At 42.5% G+C, this 18,011-nt stretch overlaps 1 protein-coding gene and 1 long non-coding RNA gene across 4 annotated transcripts; one reads left to right on the plus strand and one right to left on the minus strand.

Annotated features, from left to right (window-relative positions):
* Positions 1-448: 448 nt before the first annotated feature.
* LOC116386003 (uncharacterized) lies at positions 449-8,036 on the plus strand. 2 transcript variants are annotated; one of them, XR_004212928.1, is made up of 3 exons: positions 449-549; positions 5,830-7,036; positions 7,204-8,036. It is a non-coding gene; the product is annotated as an uncharacterized LOC116386003 (long non-coding RNA). The 2 variants fall into 2 exon arrangements; XR_004212927.1 differs by having other exon boundaries at positions 5,830-8,036.
* LOC116386001 (rho GTPase-activating protein 20-like) lies at positions 1,741-18,010 on the minus strand. 2 transcript variants are annotated; one of them, XM_031851908.1, is made up of 17 exons: positions 16,410-18,010; positions 14,503-14,739; positions 11,391-11,476; positions 9,591-9,764; positions 9,322-9,471; positions 8,919-8,960; positions 8,748-8,832; positions 8,512-8,589; positions 7,702-7,768; positions 7,213-7,389; positions 6,938-7,110; positions 6,706-6,870; positions 6,140-6,255; positions 5,801-5,993; positions 5,049-5,163; positions 3,883-4,712; positions 1,741-3,541 (listed from the first exon to the last, which is right to left on the minus strand). In XM_031851908.1, exons 2-17 carry the CDS (start codon positions 14,572-14,574, stop codon positions 2,804-2,806), a joined length of 3,261 nt encoding a protein of 1,086 aa, XP_031707768.1. In that variant the 5' UTR covers positions 14,575-14,739; positions 16,410-18,010; the 3' UTR covers positions 1,741-2,803. The 2 variants fall into 2 exon arrangements, with proteins under 2 accessions (XP_031707768.1, XP_031707767.1); XM_031851907.1 differs by having other exon boundaries at positions 14,503-18,010.
* Position 18,011: the final 1 nt, after the last annotated feature.

The following is an 18,011-nucleotide window of genomic DNA, read 5'->3' on the forward strand; positions in this document are numbered from 1 at the left end:
CCACATTCCAACAAAAAAAAGTATTCAATATATTTATTTCCTTCTCTTTAGGAAATCCTGTAGCTTACATGGTTTTGACACATGACTCATGAATTATCACCGATTAGAATCTTTTATATAGTATTTATTTTTACAAGTAAGACATGACTCATAATAAATACTAATAAAAATGTTTTACATTTTGTACCACGAAAGAGTGTGTTAAATGAGGTGGTGGTTTAGACCACAACTTTAAGCCTACGTTACAATACAGTACAATGCATTCATGAAATGTAGAAGGAAGAAGAGAGGGTCCTAAAAGTAAGCTTTCTTGTCTTAACAGTTCATCTCAACCAACTTTTCCATCATGTGACGCCATTTTCCTGGAGGCGGAACCACGGACAGATAAATCCCTCGCAGGCGCTGAGTCGGACACTTTGACGTGAAGCACAGACGAAGTCGGAAGCATAATGTGGCTGCAGTCCGTGCTGCTGCCTCTCCTCAGGCTGTACCTCTGCGGAATGAAAGTTCTCTTCTATCAGATGTTCAACAGATCTTTCACGCTACCAGGTAAAAATCAATGTATATGTTATTTAGTAAATGATATTCTTTGAAGTTATAATCTCCCGGCATGCACATTATGTGCCGTTTCCATGCGGATCTCCGTTAGGAATGGGACTGTTTACATTTATACGATCGGTATGATATCGCGTTAGTTCGTCATAATCTTCCAACAAAATAAATACTGATGAATCAAATCTAAAGAACGCGACTGTAGTGAAGAGAGATGCTGCCGGAGGGACCGTGGGATTGTGTAAAGTGTGGATGTTTCTCACCTTCACATTTTTAAAAAGTCTTAAAACAATAGTCAGGTATGAACATCGTGTTAACTAGTCGGATATCATATAGCCAATGCATGACTGGAAACTAAGTCTGTCTGATATTGTGTTGAGTTCCAGCAGTCATCATGTCAGCTTTGAAGGCACTCACTGGGCTTTGTTGGATGACTTGATTGAAATCCTTCAGCCTTTTAAAGTTGTGGCGAACATGATCACTTCTTGTAGGTACCCAACCATCAGCATGGTTCCGCCCGTGCTTCATATGCTGCTGAACACCACCCTCAAGGTCAAGGACGGGGACCTCAAATAGATCAGCACGACCAAAGAGATCATCTCAAAGGTCCTATCCAGCACCTACTCACAGGATACACCGCCGTCGCAAGACACGGCAACGTGCTATCTATCGGCCATGAGCTATGAGACATTAGACTAACGTTTCTACCACACAGCAGTGTCAGATCAAACAGCTCACAGTTATAGGTCGGAGGATCGGAAGACCTGGGTACATGGGTTCAATCCTTGTGAGTTGCAGTGACATTTTAATGTGCAAAGAGCTCTGCCAAACAGTAGACTATCCTTTCTGATCAAATAGCTCAGAGTGACAGAAGACCTGAGGTGCGTGTGTTTTTGTTTGATTATTATAAGGTGCAGTGCTTGTTGACGTCCAACATTCAAAATGAATAAGTCAAATCCACAAATACCACATCTCTGTTTATGCATTGGTGGCACGATAGATTTGTTCCCGACACAAAGAAGTGCCTGTTTCATAAACAATAGGCTTGTTTTGGACATACGATGGCTTTTGTATGACTTACTATACTATGACCTTTTTCGACATGTCTGTCTTCTTGCACAACATGACAAATCCTGTCCTTTTCCTCTGCCAATTATCACAAATGTGAACCAATAATGACGTCACACATTATATTCAGGTCATTTTATTTGCAAATGCAGGTTTGTTCGGCTTGTTAACACAGCGTTTAAATACACGTAAAGGAGGCATAGACATTATAAAGCAGCAGTCTTGTTGCCTATTTTAACAAAGTTCCGAGCTGCGTAAAGGGATCATATGTACATAATAGAAACATTGCGACAGGACATAGGTGATTAATACAGGCGTGTATAACCACATTGTTGGCAACAAATGGAAAACCGGGATCATATTTACAAATTTAGCTACTGCTAATGCTGAGAAGCGTTTGAAATGTGTGTAGTGTAAAAAGACTCATAACAATGTACGTCGTTTATGACCAAATATTTAGAGAACAAAGACTCGACACAGAAAAATCTAATCGGCGTTGGCAAAAAGCAATTCAGTGGAGACGACACAAAAAAGCACAGGCGTTAAGTAAGTTCTTACAATTTTCCATTAAAACCCTTAATAGTGAATAACTACATGGCTTTGACAAAATTTGGAGCATATCAGTAACATGGAGTGATGGTTCTAAACCGTTATACAAGCTGTTCTTTTGGTGTAAAAAGCAAAGTCACAGTGATTACATTTACATTACAGGCCTTGTAAAAAAACAATGTTCTTATTATGATCAAGGACAATACAGGAACAGAGTGACCGTGATGCAGCAGAAAGCATCTGCGTTTAACTAATCTCAGGTTTGTTTAATAATAGAAGTAATCCTGACACTGCGTAGCCATTTAATCTATAAGTTCCATTGATTCATTTTGAATGAGATTCTGCTTGTTCATGATAAAAGAAGGCAACTCCAGGTAGCTTAAATTGGCATATTTTAACTTTGACCTAACTTAGCTCCATTATGCATTCGATACCAAGACAATCAGTTTGGACTTTCATAAATGTATTGTTGATCATGTAAATCTGATGAACACATTCCCTTAATGGCAATAAGCTCTCGGTAAAGTTTAAAATGTAACTGTTCTACCAAAAAGCAGTCATGCATTTAAAGGTGCAGAGTATAAAACAGAAGTTTAGAGATTTGACCTGCTGCATGAATGTGCTCCAGTAACGATCAGACATAAGATTCTTCAGCAAACAGAAGCTGGTCAAAGTCTGCTTCTGCTGTGGGGTCACTGCATCTCTTCAGCCACTCCCTGCGACTCTCCACCAGTGCGAGCGTCACCTGTTGGCTGCTCTGGGGGTTAGCGCGCGGGTGAGAGGAGAAGTAGTCCCTCACTGCATTGGTGGCATTGGGAGAAAGGCAGGAACCTACCTCAGAGACCTCCAGTCCTGGGTCGCTGGGCAGCCTCGCCCGTGTGAAGGCGGAGGCTCGGTCCACAACCTGCCTCCCAGGTTCTGACCCCCGGCGCTTGTAGAGCTTGGCGTCGCATCCCTCCTCCACGGAGTGAGACTTGTGTTGCTTGAACAGGGACAGAGACGGTCCACTCTGCTTAAAGAATAAAGATGGCGACGGTTGCTTCCGCTCATTCACTTCCCTTTCAGCCGCGTGGGTGTTGGTGGTGTTGAGCTGCACAAAGGTCAACGGGTAGTCTGATGAAGGGAGCCAGGGGGACTTGGGAAATTGTAGACTCCCTGTAGAGCGGTGGTGGGAAGGGGGGCTGGATGAGTCGTGTTTAAGATGTTGGAGCTTGTGGGGCTCCTGGCCAGACCTCCCCTTCACATGGCGTCCTGCATCTTTTGAGGCTCTGCAGGATGTTTTGGCCTTGACTTGGCTGCTGGACATTAGTTTTGCTTTTCCTTTCTCTGGGACATGTTTCCCAAATGTACGCGACTTATCGGTGGATCCTCCCTGTTTGTAGAAACAGATATTATTAAGGTCGTTGGGAAAAATTGCCATATGGCAAACATCAGATAAATAAACTGGCAACTACAATAGCAACAGAATTAAATAAAAATTCAATGAGATCTATTTAAAGAGAATTTCCACATGCAAAGGTCCAGAACATCTCAATCATGCCCAACTTGCACTACGATTTAGTCTGTTAATGTCAAATCAATTCGAGAAAGTTCAATTTACCTAAATGTTCTCTCGTATCAAGTATAATAAAGGCTGCATTAAAGAACCCCTGGTAAAGCATGTTGAAAATAGATCCAAAAAGTCAGAGCGTAGTATTTTGAAAAAAAACTCACCTCAGTCTTCTCCTCCGCTTCCTTCTCCGAGGTGTCTTGTTGGGTTAGTGACAGCCTCCGGCCTTTCTTCAGCCAAGAGTTTGGGTGGAGGCCCCTGCAGCCTTTTAAGGTCCCCCAGTTGAGTGCTTCTTTTGGAGGGGAGCCTTTTTTAAAAGTCCCCATGTCTAGATGTCCACCAGCAGAACTTATCGTGAAGGGTTTACAGGGTACAGAGGAAGGGGGGGAACTGGAGGGCAGCTGTGTTTTGGTTGGGTAAAGCCCACGTCTGGACTCCCAGGTGACGTCACTGCTTGGGGAGCGCAGGGAGTCGAGAGAGTCCAGGGAGGAGCGGGTCTGTGCAGGGGAGGTCGGGGCGGAGGACAGGCTGGGGGAGCTCACTTCCAGAGCGGCGGGCTCACCTCTGGAGTGTGTGAGTGCGTGGCTGCTAGGTTTGTTAGAGAGACCATCAGTACCCCCTGAAACACCCGGCCGAAACTTGTATGCTACAGCTGGAGCTGAGCGTCGCCGCTGTTTGTGCCGACCATCCAGGGACAGCAGTTCCAGGGTGGAGGACGTGTCCACAGTTGGCTCATCCTGGCTAGGTCTTCTACCGCTGGTTCTCCCCAGCGGGTGTAACTTCAGATCCTGCGGGCTGTCGGTTTGGGTCTGGTTATCTGGGTCCGTGTCTTGGTCACAGTCGCTGAATGTGAGGATGGAGTCCAGGCTGCCTTGTTGTGTTTTGGGTCTCATGTGTCTTCTGCTGCAGAAGCCCTGGGAGCCGCCGCTGCTGCAGTCCAACTCGTTCTCCAGACTGTCGTAGGATGAGTCCGTCAGAGGGTACAGCCAGGAGTCTGAGACGTGAATGAGACAGATGTAGGAAGCAAACTACATTTATATTATTTTAATAAACAATCAAATTAAAATAACATCCTCCGACTTCTAGTCCTTGTCACTTTGTTTGTTTTTATCTGCCGAACACGTCAAAATGCCTCTTTTCTCTTCCTGTAAAAATAATGTTTGATGACTCATCCTGAACTCTATATATAATAAATATATCCATTCAAATGGGATTTGGGCTAAAATAAAAGTAAAACTGCTCATGGAGCAGACCACGCTGCGTCTCTAAATGTATGCAGGAGATGGAACGGTTACAGACATGAACAAAACCATTCGTCATATATTTGTACCTGATCCCGTCTCGTCGGTGTTGAGTCTCTGTGGCGGCCCACCAAACAGGGAGGACGGATCCTCGCCCACAATCTGCTGACAGTGTTCAATCATAAACTTCACCAGCTCACAAACCTGAGGAAGACAACGGTTGATATTAAACTACTGTAACAGCTGAGAGTGAACTGAGTTAGCATTTCTCAATGTCTAACCGACTGTAGTGTTCCACACTTTCCAAGGCTGCGTAGGAGCTATGTCCTGCTTTCTGAAACAAAGTGCTTTTGCAGTGACGTTTTCGTCCACACAACAAAAAGTCAAAGTGTTCTAAACTTTGACGCTGATCTCTTTCTATAAAGCTGATCTGAGACATTCCTGAGAGGAGCTTGATGTGCTTTTAGAGGTGTTACAATGAGCTCGTTAGCGCGGGGATTAACCAAGATCTTGTTTTAAAAAATAACATTCAGTTGACAGCTTGTGTGAACGATACCGATGACATACATTCACAAACCAGAGTATTGGAAGTGTTCCTGATCCCAGGCCAGCAGTGGTTCATAAGCTAAAGGTGTCCATCTCGTTACCTATTATATCTTTGGTTTTTATGGCATGCAGACAAAACTAATAAACTTCTCTTCGTCACTGAGTGGTGGCATGGCTTAGACTTACTAAATTGTGTTGCAACATTAGAACAACTCTAAATGGCATTGGTAGCCAAAGTTACAGATCTGGGTCAAATTCCACCATGCATTCGCTGTTAGTGATATTTCCTTCTTACCTTCTTGGTTCCTTCTCCCTCCACCTCAGGGCTACAAGGGGCTCCAGGAGGCCAAAGCATGCTGGGAGCGATGCACACCGACAAATTGAAAGTCGTCATCTGGTTCTCGTGGGCGTTGCCCTGGATGCCGTGCAGCATGGCCAACAGGTAGCGCAGCAACACGGCATTTTCTTTGGGCAGGCGGTAAATCATCCTGCAGAGATACACAACCAGGGAATACAATGATGTAACAGTCTGTAGGTGAAGATCAGCCACATGTTCAAGCATCTGGAAAAACATGCTGTGTCCAATAATTTAACGGAAGGATAAATAAAACCATATAGAGTGTGAGCATGTTACCTCTTTATGTCCTGCACTTGTTCTTCCTCCTCCTCCTCCTCTTCCTCCAGCACATCCATCCATTCTTCATGCAGCTCACAACAGAACAAGCTGCTTGGGATGCTGCGCAAGAAATCCTGAAAACATGCGCACATCACATTAAATTCATTGTTTGTATTTCCAGGAGAGTTGGTGTAAAACCTTTATCACTTGGTATAAAAGAGATTTGATTGAGACAATATCAATACAACCATTAATATAAAAGATCTCCGGTGCTGTCGTGTAAATATGCGACATGCACTCGTGCTCAGAGGCTCTTTGTTATCCCTCCAGATAATAAGAGATTATAATCCAGGCTGCTGTGAACAGCTTGTCCTGGTAACATAGCCGGGGAAGCGGATTCGTTTTGTGCTTACTGATTTGAGTCAATAAGGTGACGAACACATGCACGCCCTCAAAAACTGTGCCACTACGTTGCTAGATGTTTCTAAAACCCCCTGGTCTCATTAAAGATGAATATGAAGATGAAGGGGCAAAGTGCTTTTTTGAATAATCCACCTAAAACATACACGCTCATACTGTCTCACCTTAAAGACTCCGGCAATGAGGAAGACGTGGTCTCTTGTCAGAGGGAGTTGAAACTCTCCGGCGTCCAGAGAGTCCCGCAGCTCCCTGACGGCCCGAGCGCCCGCCGGCCGTCGGAAGATTCCCCGCGTCCACGAGCCCTCGTGGTAGAGGAACGCCATCATGTCCTGGTGAGAGCGGGAGAGAGGAGGGTGTATTTCTTGCTTTTTCTTTACAGAACTGAGTGAGACTCACCATCACTGGCTTTGGCAGAGCGTCCTCTACGCAGACAGAGCTGAGCGGCAGGCCGAACAGGCAGCCGCGTGGCGCGCCGGCGAGGGACAGCTCATTCAGGTGAGGGGAGGAGCCTCTCCAGAAGGCCCAGGTGATGAGGGAACGCCTCCTTCTAAATGGCTTCTGAGACCACTCTAACAACCAAAAGATGACACGATATCCCAGAATGCATCAGCAAAAACACTCAATCTGCTATTTTTATCACTTTCTTTTCAATGAATGAATAGTGACATCACCTGCAGGTATGTGCAGCGTTTCAATGGGTCGCGGCTTCATGATGAACTGGCACTGCTTGTACACCTGCATCTGCTCCACCTGCATGGCCCTCTGTCCGTCGGCATCCCTTCCGCCGCCTCCCGGAGACATCGTGTGTCTCACATGACTCATCTGGATGCTGAAGGGAAACTCATGACCTGAGACAGGAAGGAGAAGACGGCAGCATCACTCCCTGGAGGCCTTTGATAGAGTATCAAACATCAACAGCACCATAACGTGGTATTATTAGTCAGCGCACACGCTGTGACCCCCTCGCTGCCACCCTGAAGGAGGCCGATTACACAGCAAACACTCTTCTCTGGGAATGACTGCTTACGAGTGTGTTTAAAAAAACCGCCTTGACACTTAGAGCAGCGCCCCCCTTTCAGAAGCAGAAAGAAAAGGCCACGCAGCAATTTAAAGACAGGATCAGATATTTTGTCGATCTGGTCTAGACCTCACTCACTGACCAATCAGAGGGTAGGGGGCGTTGTCCCTCTTGGAGATGACCCACAACTGGAAGTCTTTCACGTTTCCCTGAGCGAAACAGAGACACAGACGGTCAGAAAAACAAGCCGTGCAACGAGACGGCCTCAGAGAAAGAAAACAACCACACGGACTGTCCCTCTGAGGAGAAATGAATTTTTAGGAGACGCAAATGTGACAAAGAATGTTTTTTCTCTCAGCTTTTACATGCTGTGTGGTAATATCACATGTAACAATAGGCTGCAGGGCTTCTGTGAAAACTTCCCCCTCTGTTGTTCTGTGTTTGGGAGTTGAAAATAAATCGGATAACTTTTTGGACGATAGTCTTTTTTTAAACTTCGACACAAAATCTGGATACAGATCTCTTAGAGATTAGTTTTCATGGTGACCAAGATGCTTACTGTTGGACAAATGTGACGCTACCTCAAACACAGCTTAGCATTTCTATACTGACAATACCTACAAATATAGAGATACAATTAGGTTGGTAGAATGTGTTTTTAATCTCATTCACAAAAGACTGTTTACTTTTATGTAATAAGCAAAAACGCTTTTCTTTTTTTCTTATTTGGTGTCACGTGCATCTTCGCTCATTCAGCAAAAATATTTGACCTAAACAGCTGATCAGTTGTGTTTAGAATCAGTCTCAGTATAAAAACACCTACAGCCTTTCACAAACAAATGATATGTTTCATTTGACGCCTTTATGGTAGTTCTTGTGTCCACATTCTCACCACTAACACACCGACTAAGCATATATCACACTTAATGAAAGCAGGAGCAGATTCACTCACTATGATGCTGAACTGCTGCAGGGCCAGTCGGATCACCTCATTGGTCGAATCCGAGTTGCTGACCGGGAGCATCTTGGTCTAATAGGGGGAGAAGGACATATGTGGTGCAAAGTCAACAGCACAACAGAGACTCATTTAATCACTGGAGGTGGTCAACAAAGTTGAATATATATAGAATCTTCATAACGTCAAGATCACAGCAAGTAAAAGTAGATCAAACATCAAAGTCAACTTACAACAGCAAAGGTATTGATTCCCTTCCCGTACACTCTCAGAGGAATGGTTTTAGGTTCCTCCCTCTCTTTCTCTTCTCTTATGCGACTGCAGAGAGAGGAAACATGACGCGTCACTTTTCTCGGCACATTAAGTGGACACGCTTTATATTGATGCATGATGGCGGACTTTACCTTTTGAGGAGGGGGAGCCATCTGTCCTTCAGTTCTGCCGAGCTGAGCGGGAGCACGGAGGAGATGTTATTGAAACGGATTTGAATTTCAGGTTAAGCTCACCCTGCCTGTTTTCTGTTCATTTGGCATTCGAGGTCAAGTTTACAGCATCAGCGATATATTTACAGCTGGAACGTAAACACGTGTACGTTCCAGCTGTTTACGTGAGGCAGCAAGAACGTAAACCTGAACAAAGTTTGGAGAAAGCTAATGTTTGAGGTCAACCGTGTCACTTGTAATCCCATTAAAACATCTCATTACACTCAGTCCAGTCAGACCTTCTGAGCATCGTGGTGTTAAAAGACATGACACATCAGAGATGACGACATTGGACGAATTCATAGTCTTAACATGTGTGTGTTACCTGAACGTAGCCGCACAGTTACAGGTGGGCCAGCCCATAACGAAGCTCCTCTCTGGGTGCGTGCTCCCCTCACACACCTCGTCCATGCAGTCCGCCGTCCACATCTCACACACACACACCTGGGTCTTCAGCTTGAAGTGATTGGCCGACCTGTGTAACGCAGAGAGACTGACGCCACACTTGGACCCAGGTATTGACTAAAGGGCACGAGGAGCAGCCAAAATGTTCCTCACACAAGGATAACGACACACACACACACTTGTGCTTACTTGGCTTTGGCGATCACCAGCATGTCATTGAACAGGAAGAGGTGTCTGTCCTGGGTCTGCATCCCGGTCTTCAACTGAGCGTGTCCGTGGAGAAGGAACGACCTATCGGAGCCGCTGAGGTAGGACTGGACCAATGAGCAGGTCTCTGGGCACACAGGAACCAGGAAGCTCTCTCTGGGATACAAACACATGGGGCCAAAGTCACTGGTTATTCTTATTTTACATGTTCAAATATGCTGTTTTTGAAATATTCAGCTGATCAGAAATACCCTCAATACTTCAAAAACTATTTGGGTTTCCTGGACAATAAAACAAGCTACTTCATATGTACTTATGTGAATCATCAAAGCTTGTTTTGGGATCGATAGAATATTAAATTTACATCTCAGAGCACATTTCCCATAAACCCCTTTGCTTCATGTTACAAAGAGGATAATTGTATTTCTGTTAATAATAGTAACTGTACCAAAGTCTACTCTAACATGTGGCGTTCTTTCATCATGTTAAAATACTACAGGTTGCTCCTTCAAAAGTCCTCTCAGTGCAAAGAGAATATTCTCTATAGTATGTAAAGATTCGTGACGCTATCGATATGTACAAATACATCAAAAACATGTAAATACACTTTGGCGCTCCCACTTCGGTTGTCTCAAAGTACTTCTTACAGTAGAGTAGCTGACTAATGCTAACTAACGTTCTCTCTTATAAGGACATGTTTTGATCAACATTATCTGAAGGCATGTTTGGTGGTGACTCAGTCAGCCCTCGTCTCTTGTGATGGTGCCTCTTATTAGATTATTCACTTCAGACCTCTGTCTCATTTCCCTCATCACAAAGTACAAAATAGCTTCCAAATACTGATGTTTTTGTACATTGAGTTTGTGTGATCCACTTTGACCTTTGTCTGGGATTCAATAAGAGATCAAAGGACTCCTGCACTCTTCGTTATGTCATTCTAAGTCACGAGTGCAGTATGGGGTCAGGGAATCTGAGGCAACATTTGGATAGGGATCTTTCTAAATTGTTAATAAAGGGCATAACAGCAAAAGGGTTGTGCTGTTGAACATAGTCCAGCATTGTGGTATAAAACAGGACGTAAATGCAATTATGGAGATGAATGGAATTATTGCTTTATTATGGGAATTTCAATTGTAATTTCCTAGTTCAGGACCAGGTCACCTTTCCCCCCCACAAATGTCTTTACTGGTTTTTGCACAGAAATGAATACTATTCACAATTGGCAGTAGTGTTAATAGGGTTCTGTGACATTTTCAGAAACTCGCTTATTCGATTTCTCAGAATGATAAGCTCAATGTCAATTTTATTCTTGGGGGGGTCCTGAATTAGTAAACAACTTTTTTTGAATTAAGATAAAAAAGGAAAGATCTAAAATTACAAAATTGTAACCATAATGCAAGAAAACATTCTCGAACAATAACATCTGCACTCTAACACCTGCCACAGTTACCTAGTCCACCTCTGTAGGCGCTTTTTAATGAGGTTATTTCCTCGTCCCTTTCAGTCTGTACGCTCAAAGACGGAGCTATTAATAGACGCCTGATCCTCTGATAAGTCTGGTTACTGGAGGATTATCTGTGCCAGTGGATTCAACACCTCACTCTGGGTTGTGCCTGGGACAAGCGAGCGTGTGCGGGCGTGCACGTGTGTGAGAGTGTGGCTTAAGGGTTGTGTGTGTGAGAACCGGTTGGCTCTGAGGACATCATAACTGCCCTACTCGCCCTGTTGAAAGCTGCTGGTATTTGTGGTGACTGTGAATAGTATCTATCTATGTGACAGTACCTGGAGAGGGTCTTCGACCTGATGAGGGCCTTGGTGATGACCAGTGACGGGGCGGACTGCCGCCGATAACTCTGAGACTTCGTCCGCTGCAAGAGACAAAAATAAATAATTCAAAGTGAATTCAAAGGAACCATGTGCAGGATTGCAGGTGACCTATTGGTAAAATGGAATATAATATTCATAACTACATTTTTATTAGTGTAGAATTCGATGCGATCTAGAACCTCACCACTAGATGCCACTACATCCTACACACTGCTCCTTTAACGTCAGATCTGAGCTTCAAACCTGTGTTGTTCACGATAACGTCTTTCCTATGAGTCTCATGGACTCCACTCACACTAAACAGCTGTGAGGTCATCTTCATGAAACCCTTTACTTCTATCTGTTAAGACAAAGACACACTGCCCTGCATAAGTAAAGAAAAGGCTCAAATCCCACAAAGAGAGGTGGACAGAATCTCCCCCGTGCTCATGCCATGTTTACACTCTCCTCGTTCCCGATGTCCAGCACATCCATCACACCATTGGGACTGACCGTGGCCTCCGCAAGGACAGGAGCGGCCGATTGACGCAGGAGAATTTAAACGCGGAGGAATGTCGGAGCGTGAAGATTAGCCAGGGGACAACATTGTACAGTCTGTGTTGCCTTCAGTGCTCAGCGGCCTCTATCTGTCTCTGCCATGACACTCCTGACCTCTCTCACACCTCGCTCACTATCTTTTTGCATGTTTGGGGGTGTGACAGTAAACAAATATTCATAGCTACAAAGGAAAGTCTTTAAAAGTGGTGTTCATTTGTAAAGATTTTATAGATATATATATATCATTAGAGCATGCTAACATGCTGATGTTTACAATCACATTCGGGTTATGATCGTTAGCATGCTAACATTTGTTAATAATCACTAAATATAAAAAGGGAGGCTCTCAATGGACTGGAATGGCCTGCAAGGCGAGGGTCACATGACTGACGGAGGCAACTGAAGGCGTCAGTAGGCTAGTTTTTGGTAGCCGTGCTAACTTGTGTATTTGCATTTGGAAGGACAAACCAACAGCCAGTGTGGTCGGTCTACAGCCGAGGCCGATGGGTACCTCGATAATTTTGTGCTAAATAAAACTAAAAGTCACAGACGTTACTATAATTCATCCTCGGGGGATGAGATTGTGATATTTCAGTCTGGACCAACTGAACAACGTCACCAATTTGTCTGCAGGCCTTCATCAACTTTCAGTTCAATAAAAAGATCAAAAGCTCCTCAGTGAGCAAAGATCAATCCCACCTCCACGCATTTCTGACATTTCACAGTGTAATATCATTGATTTAGGCGGTCGCACAGCAGGGAAACATTCCTTACACTCCAGCCACAACATGACAATGTAACCTTTCACATAAGCTCACATGTAGACACAAGTCTTATATTGGGACACAAACCTACTGACCAACAGCTGGATTACAACACAAAGCAGTTTTATTCATTCACAGAAGACTATCTCACTGCCAGCAGGTGCAACTGGTCTGAACGTACTGGGATTCAACTAATGGAAGCTGATACTGCAACTACCAGCTTTAACGTTTAAACTCAGATATTGACGATATCTAAAAGAAGAGGCGAACACAGACCATGTTGAAAAGAACACTGAAGTAAAGAATAATAGGTGCTCTTCCCCTGAGCTTTCCAGGCTGTTTCATTAACCGTTCAGGGATTTGGGTTCATCACAGATGGAACTGCACATCTGTATTTAATTATACTGTCAAGAGCAGTGATAGTACCAGCAGGGATCACTGGCGCGATACTGTATTTCTGTATCTGTTTGAATCATTACCAATCATTAATGAAAACAAGGACGCAGCACAGGGTACCAGGACTCCTTAAAGTCAGTTACTGTTAAGTGAACGAATCAATGAAGGAGCATTGCACTGAAACAGGGGTAATGTTAAGATTTACATAATATTTGGCAAAATACATTTGAAATGCTATGTTTTAACTGTACATTTACAGTGATATAACGAAGTAGCAAATCGTCACTTTTGAGAGGCGCAACAAGCAAATGTTTAACATTTTTGCTTGAAAATTAACTAACTTTTAATCGATTGTCAAGTTATATTTCTGAATTGTATAAACTCCTTTACAGTACAGAAACATTCATAACCGACCAACAGCTGACTAGTGGATCCAATTTAGACTACAGTTATGTTTATGCATATTTATGAAATCTGCCTACAAGTGACATAAAAGGAAACAATTAAATTAATAATTTTGTTGATTAACATTGCCCGCCCCCCTTTTTATAAGACACTTAATAAATGGTCATAACCAGCAGAATGATGAATTATTTTATCAATTATGACTCCTTCACTGAAGCATTCATGACACTTGAACACTTGATGACGCAATATAACAAACGCTGTAATCCTCTGGAGATACGTGATTACACAAATCTTTGCAGTGTGTCAATAAACATTGTATTAACCGTTTAATAAGGACACATCATTAAATATCGTCACCAAGCATTCATTATTTGTTCATACATGCGTAACAGATGCTTGATGCGTTTTAGACGTTAATTAAATTTCTTAACAATTAAAATCTCCTTATTTCTGCTAATGACATTAGACTGTTATTGATCATTTGTGAACTTATTATACTGCTTATATTATGAACGCTATTGGGGGGTTCAATAAAACGTTACCAAACTGCTAAATGAGATGAAATCAACTGTTGAATCGTTGGTTATTAATCCCCAATAACTAATCACCAGAATATTGTTTCTGCTTGTCTGTGGTATTTTGTACACCATCATCCTGAAACATGTTCACAGGGCTACTCCAGTTGTTTGACCACGTCCACGCGCTTGTGAACTCTGAACTAACCTCTCACGCGAAGAGACCGCGCTCACGGGGACAATTCACTCATAAATATGATCGTTTTTTTTAATTTTATATTTATTATTAGACCCTACAAATGAGTCCGAAGATAAACAAACGACGCGAAAAGTAACGGAGACAAACTGGCTCCTTTGCGCACTCGTGTTAAAAGTTAATAGAACTAAATACGTTTCTATTAACGTTAGGAATGAGCGGGAGCCCTGGTGGTAATGTGGACATCATACCCGTTTGTTGTCCTGCTGTCCGCCGCCTCGGCTGAGGCTGTCCTGTTGCTGCTGCGGAGACATGTTGTCCATCCAGCCTCCAGACGCCCTCCGGCTCACTGTCCAACCGCCCACAGGTGATGCAGGTTAGAGAGAAATCCCATTAATGACGGAAACCATCCCCAGCGCGCGCTCGTTTGGACAGTCGCAGGAAACTTTTTTTGTCTGCGAGCAGGGCGCGTGGATGGAGAACGTGATCTGCGAGGAGGGACAATTTAGACGCGCTAAGTTAAAAAAAAGAAGTTAATGCACAGCTGTCTCTCGCTCCTCACAACATCAATGGAAGGCTGTGCCGTCACCAAAGCCACCTCCTGTCTGGATTATCAGTTACTGACTGTGCCAATTCTTAATGCGTCTTTACGCACAGGGAGGCGGCGCCAATAGGCTGTAAAAAAATAAAAATAAATAAGTCCATCTATTTTTAACTAAATTGCTCCATACGTTCAGCAGACAAACGGGTTTACCTCAAAACAGACAACGATAACGACTGTTGGGTAACAATAGATGTTTGCATTGGGGATCAGACTGTTCCAAGAGATCTGCTAGTGGACGAGTCTGTTTACATCTCTCAGACGCTTTTAAACCAAGTGACATTATTATCCATGATTCATGTTAAAGTTGAATAAAGTTTAAATAAAGTTTTTTAAAGTTAGCATTACATATTTAAACTAAACATTTACATTATTTGAAGATTTTTTTGGATTTTTTTTTAAAAATGTCAAGAATTTAACAAGAAACAAAGAAAATAAATATGAGAAAAGTTCCATTTCATGTAACATCATTTAATTAGATTCATTTTACAGAACCCACAGGTTGGGTTCCATCACTTTATAGTCCTTTCAGTCATTTTTCACCTTCATCACATGAGCACATCTTTGTAATTATCATTGTGTACAACACCACTGCATTCTTTGAGAGTCCAAACAATGAGGGGGAAAAAAAACACGGGATCAGTGCAGATCAACAAACTCAAAAGGAATCCTGGGAACATTTTCTGAACTAAAAGAAGTTATTGAGATGCGTTATCAGATTATGCGTCTGACGCACACTGCCAGAGCATTAGCTCCAGGCTCATCGATCAGTCTGAAGACACATTATTAGATTCCAGTGACTCTGGGAAACCGTCATGAATAGTACTGACTGCAATCTGGGCCATACGGTTGTAATGTAGGACACACTCAAACCTTAAATGAAGTGATTCTTCTTCAATTAACTCTACAAAGGGACATCATCTTTGATCTGTAAAGCAGATGTTAATGCATCAAAGCTGTAATAAAACACTTCTGATTAGATACATTTAGGGCTAAATCCCTAGTGGGCACACAAAAAACACCTGACCACATAGGGAGGAAATGAGGACGTTTGCATTAGAACAAATGACAATTGCCCCAAAATCGATTGTCCTTCTAGATACAGAAGTGGGCCACAAACTGGGCTAAAGCAGAACAAGGCCAGAAAGTGAAGAAGAGACGCAGAGTATTCGTTCCCCAAATTGGCCGCAATCAGCCCCGTTAAAAAAAACTGGATCACTACAATGATTACCTTCCCTTCGTGTTGGTAATGAGCAGCCTTGGGCATGGCAGAGAAAAGCACCATCGTATAAATGTCATCCACCTCAATCTCAGATCCTTTGGTAAGTATTTGTATTTATGAACGCACATTAACAGCAGTGGAAAACTGAACGATTTTACAAACGTCACAAATATTAAGCTCGAGCAAATTACAAAACGAAGCACGACTGTTTGTACGAAGCCCTGAAGATCTGAAACATATTGTACTTCTTTGTGCACAAAATAAAAACAAAATACTTTTCTTCAATGGTCTGTCTGTCTGTGTGTGTGTGTGTGTGTGTGTGTGTTGGGATTTACCTATTCCTTCACTGGAGGCAGGAAACAAGCCGGACCTATAAGAGACGAGAAGAAAACATATTTAAAACAAATATTCTGTAACACTGAGCACACAACTACAGGTGACTTTCTCTAAACCATGTTATTTCATGTAGAAATATGAGTGCGAAATATAGAAAAACTTCTTTCTGCCAGTATTCAAACAACGATCAAACAGAAACAGCAAAAGAAATACATCTGATTCCAAAACTACATTTACAGGAACTATCTGAGCAATAACTGATGAAGACCAGCTGTTATCCTGTCAATATGATACATTTAACTGTATCGTTTCCAGTCTCCAAATTATGAAATAAATGTATGAAATTACTGAATGCCTGACATAAACAGATATGATTTCAAAATCCAGAGGCAGCCCTGGCTGATTACTTTAAAGCTGCTCTTGTATTCAAAATTGTACATTTCCCTGACATTACACTTTCTAAAACACACACCGCCTTCCTGCTTCCAACATCTAAAGAACATTTTTCCATAAATGACCAGATAAAAGTACATACATGTAATGGATGAAATCTATAAATTGCCTTTACAGTCCAAATAAATAGAGAGCCTTTAAATGAAACATTACATTACCATGAAGTGACCCAGCTTTGTATCTAAAATTGACTCACAGAAATCCGTTATAAACAAATATCACTTATACATACACTTAAAAAAGTGACAGATGTTTCTACTCATTCATCTTTAGGCTCGACAGTAATTGTGGTAAAACTGGGTAACGTTATGTTGATGCAAAAGCACGGATTTATCTCGATTACTGGCGACACGTTATTCGTACACTTGATGCACAGAGAAAGGCAGACGACACTGAAATAGAGTTCAAGTTAAGTATGCAGAAGTGCTTTGAGGAAAAGGAATGCAATTACCTGTTATAAAACTATTCTTTAGAACCCGTGACACCTGGTCGGGATACTTCTCATTTACAAGATCCAGTGAAACAAGGAGCGCACACACACACACACACTCACAGAATTCTTTCAAATCACACAGAGACAGGACTTCCTACAAATATTTTATTTGTCTTAACCATCAAATACAGCTGCAGAAACATTCACTCACTTTAGGATTGAACATCTAATTAGCTAAGAGTAACAGTATGTTGGAAGGGATGACCACAAAGTACTACCAACTCCCAGCAACATGTCTTCTTTACCTTTCAGTTTGAGAGATCAGCAATCTGGTTTTGACTCGAATCAATCTAACTCATCTATATTGAAATGCAACAATCCCACACAGCAGCTTCATAAAGTGTATCCAAAATAATGGCAGTCATCTACTGCAAAGTTGTGGACCCACAAAGGCCTTCTTGACATGCTTTGAAACTCGTTTGCAGTTAATATTCAGCAGACAAAAAAAAGCAATTAGATGGGGAAAAATATTGTGTATAAACATTGCAAATAAGTGTCGATCCAAAGCGTTATCCTGTACTTTAAATCGATCACAAAATAAATGCTCCTTGTCCCAACTTGCTTTACATAAGAAGATAATCAAAAATACAAAACTCACAAAAATCTGTCCCATTTCCCACCGACGTAGAACAGAAAGAGAGATGATTTTGGGGGG

Source organism: Anarrhichthys ocellatus, unplaced genomic scaffold (genome assembly GCF_004355925.1).
Source record: "Anarrhichthys ocellatus isolate YVR2014 unplaced genomic scaffold, GSC_Weel_1.0 scaffold12, whole genome shotgun sequence".
Classification (NCBI taxonomy): domain Eukaryota; kingdom Metazoa; phylum Chordata; class Actinopteri; order Perciformes; family Anarhichadidae; genus Anarrhichthys; species Anarrhichthys ocellatus.

Coding starts and splice junctions, on each gene's coding strand:
- LOC116386001 (XM_031851908.1), bottom strand. CDS start 14,574: ATGGACAACATGTCTCCGCAGCAGCAACAGGACAGCCTCAGCCGAGGC. Junction 7,390..7,701: donor CGCCCCCTACCCTCTGATTG/GTCAGTGAGTGA, acceptor TTCCTGTCTCAG/GTCATGAGTTTCCCTTCAGC. Junction 4,713..5,048: donor CACCGACGAGACGGGATCAG/GTACAAATATAT, acceptor TTCACGTCTCAG/ACTCCTGGCTGTACCCTCTG.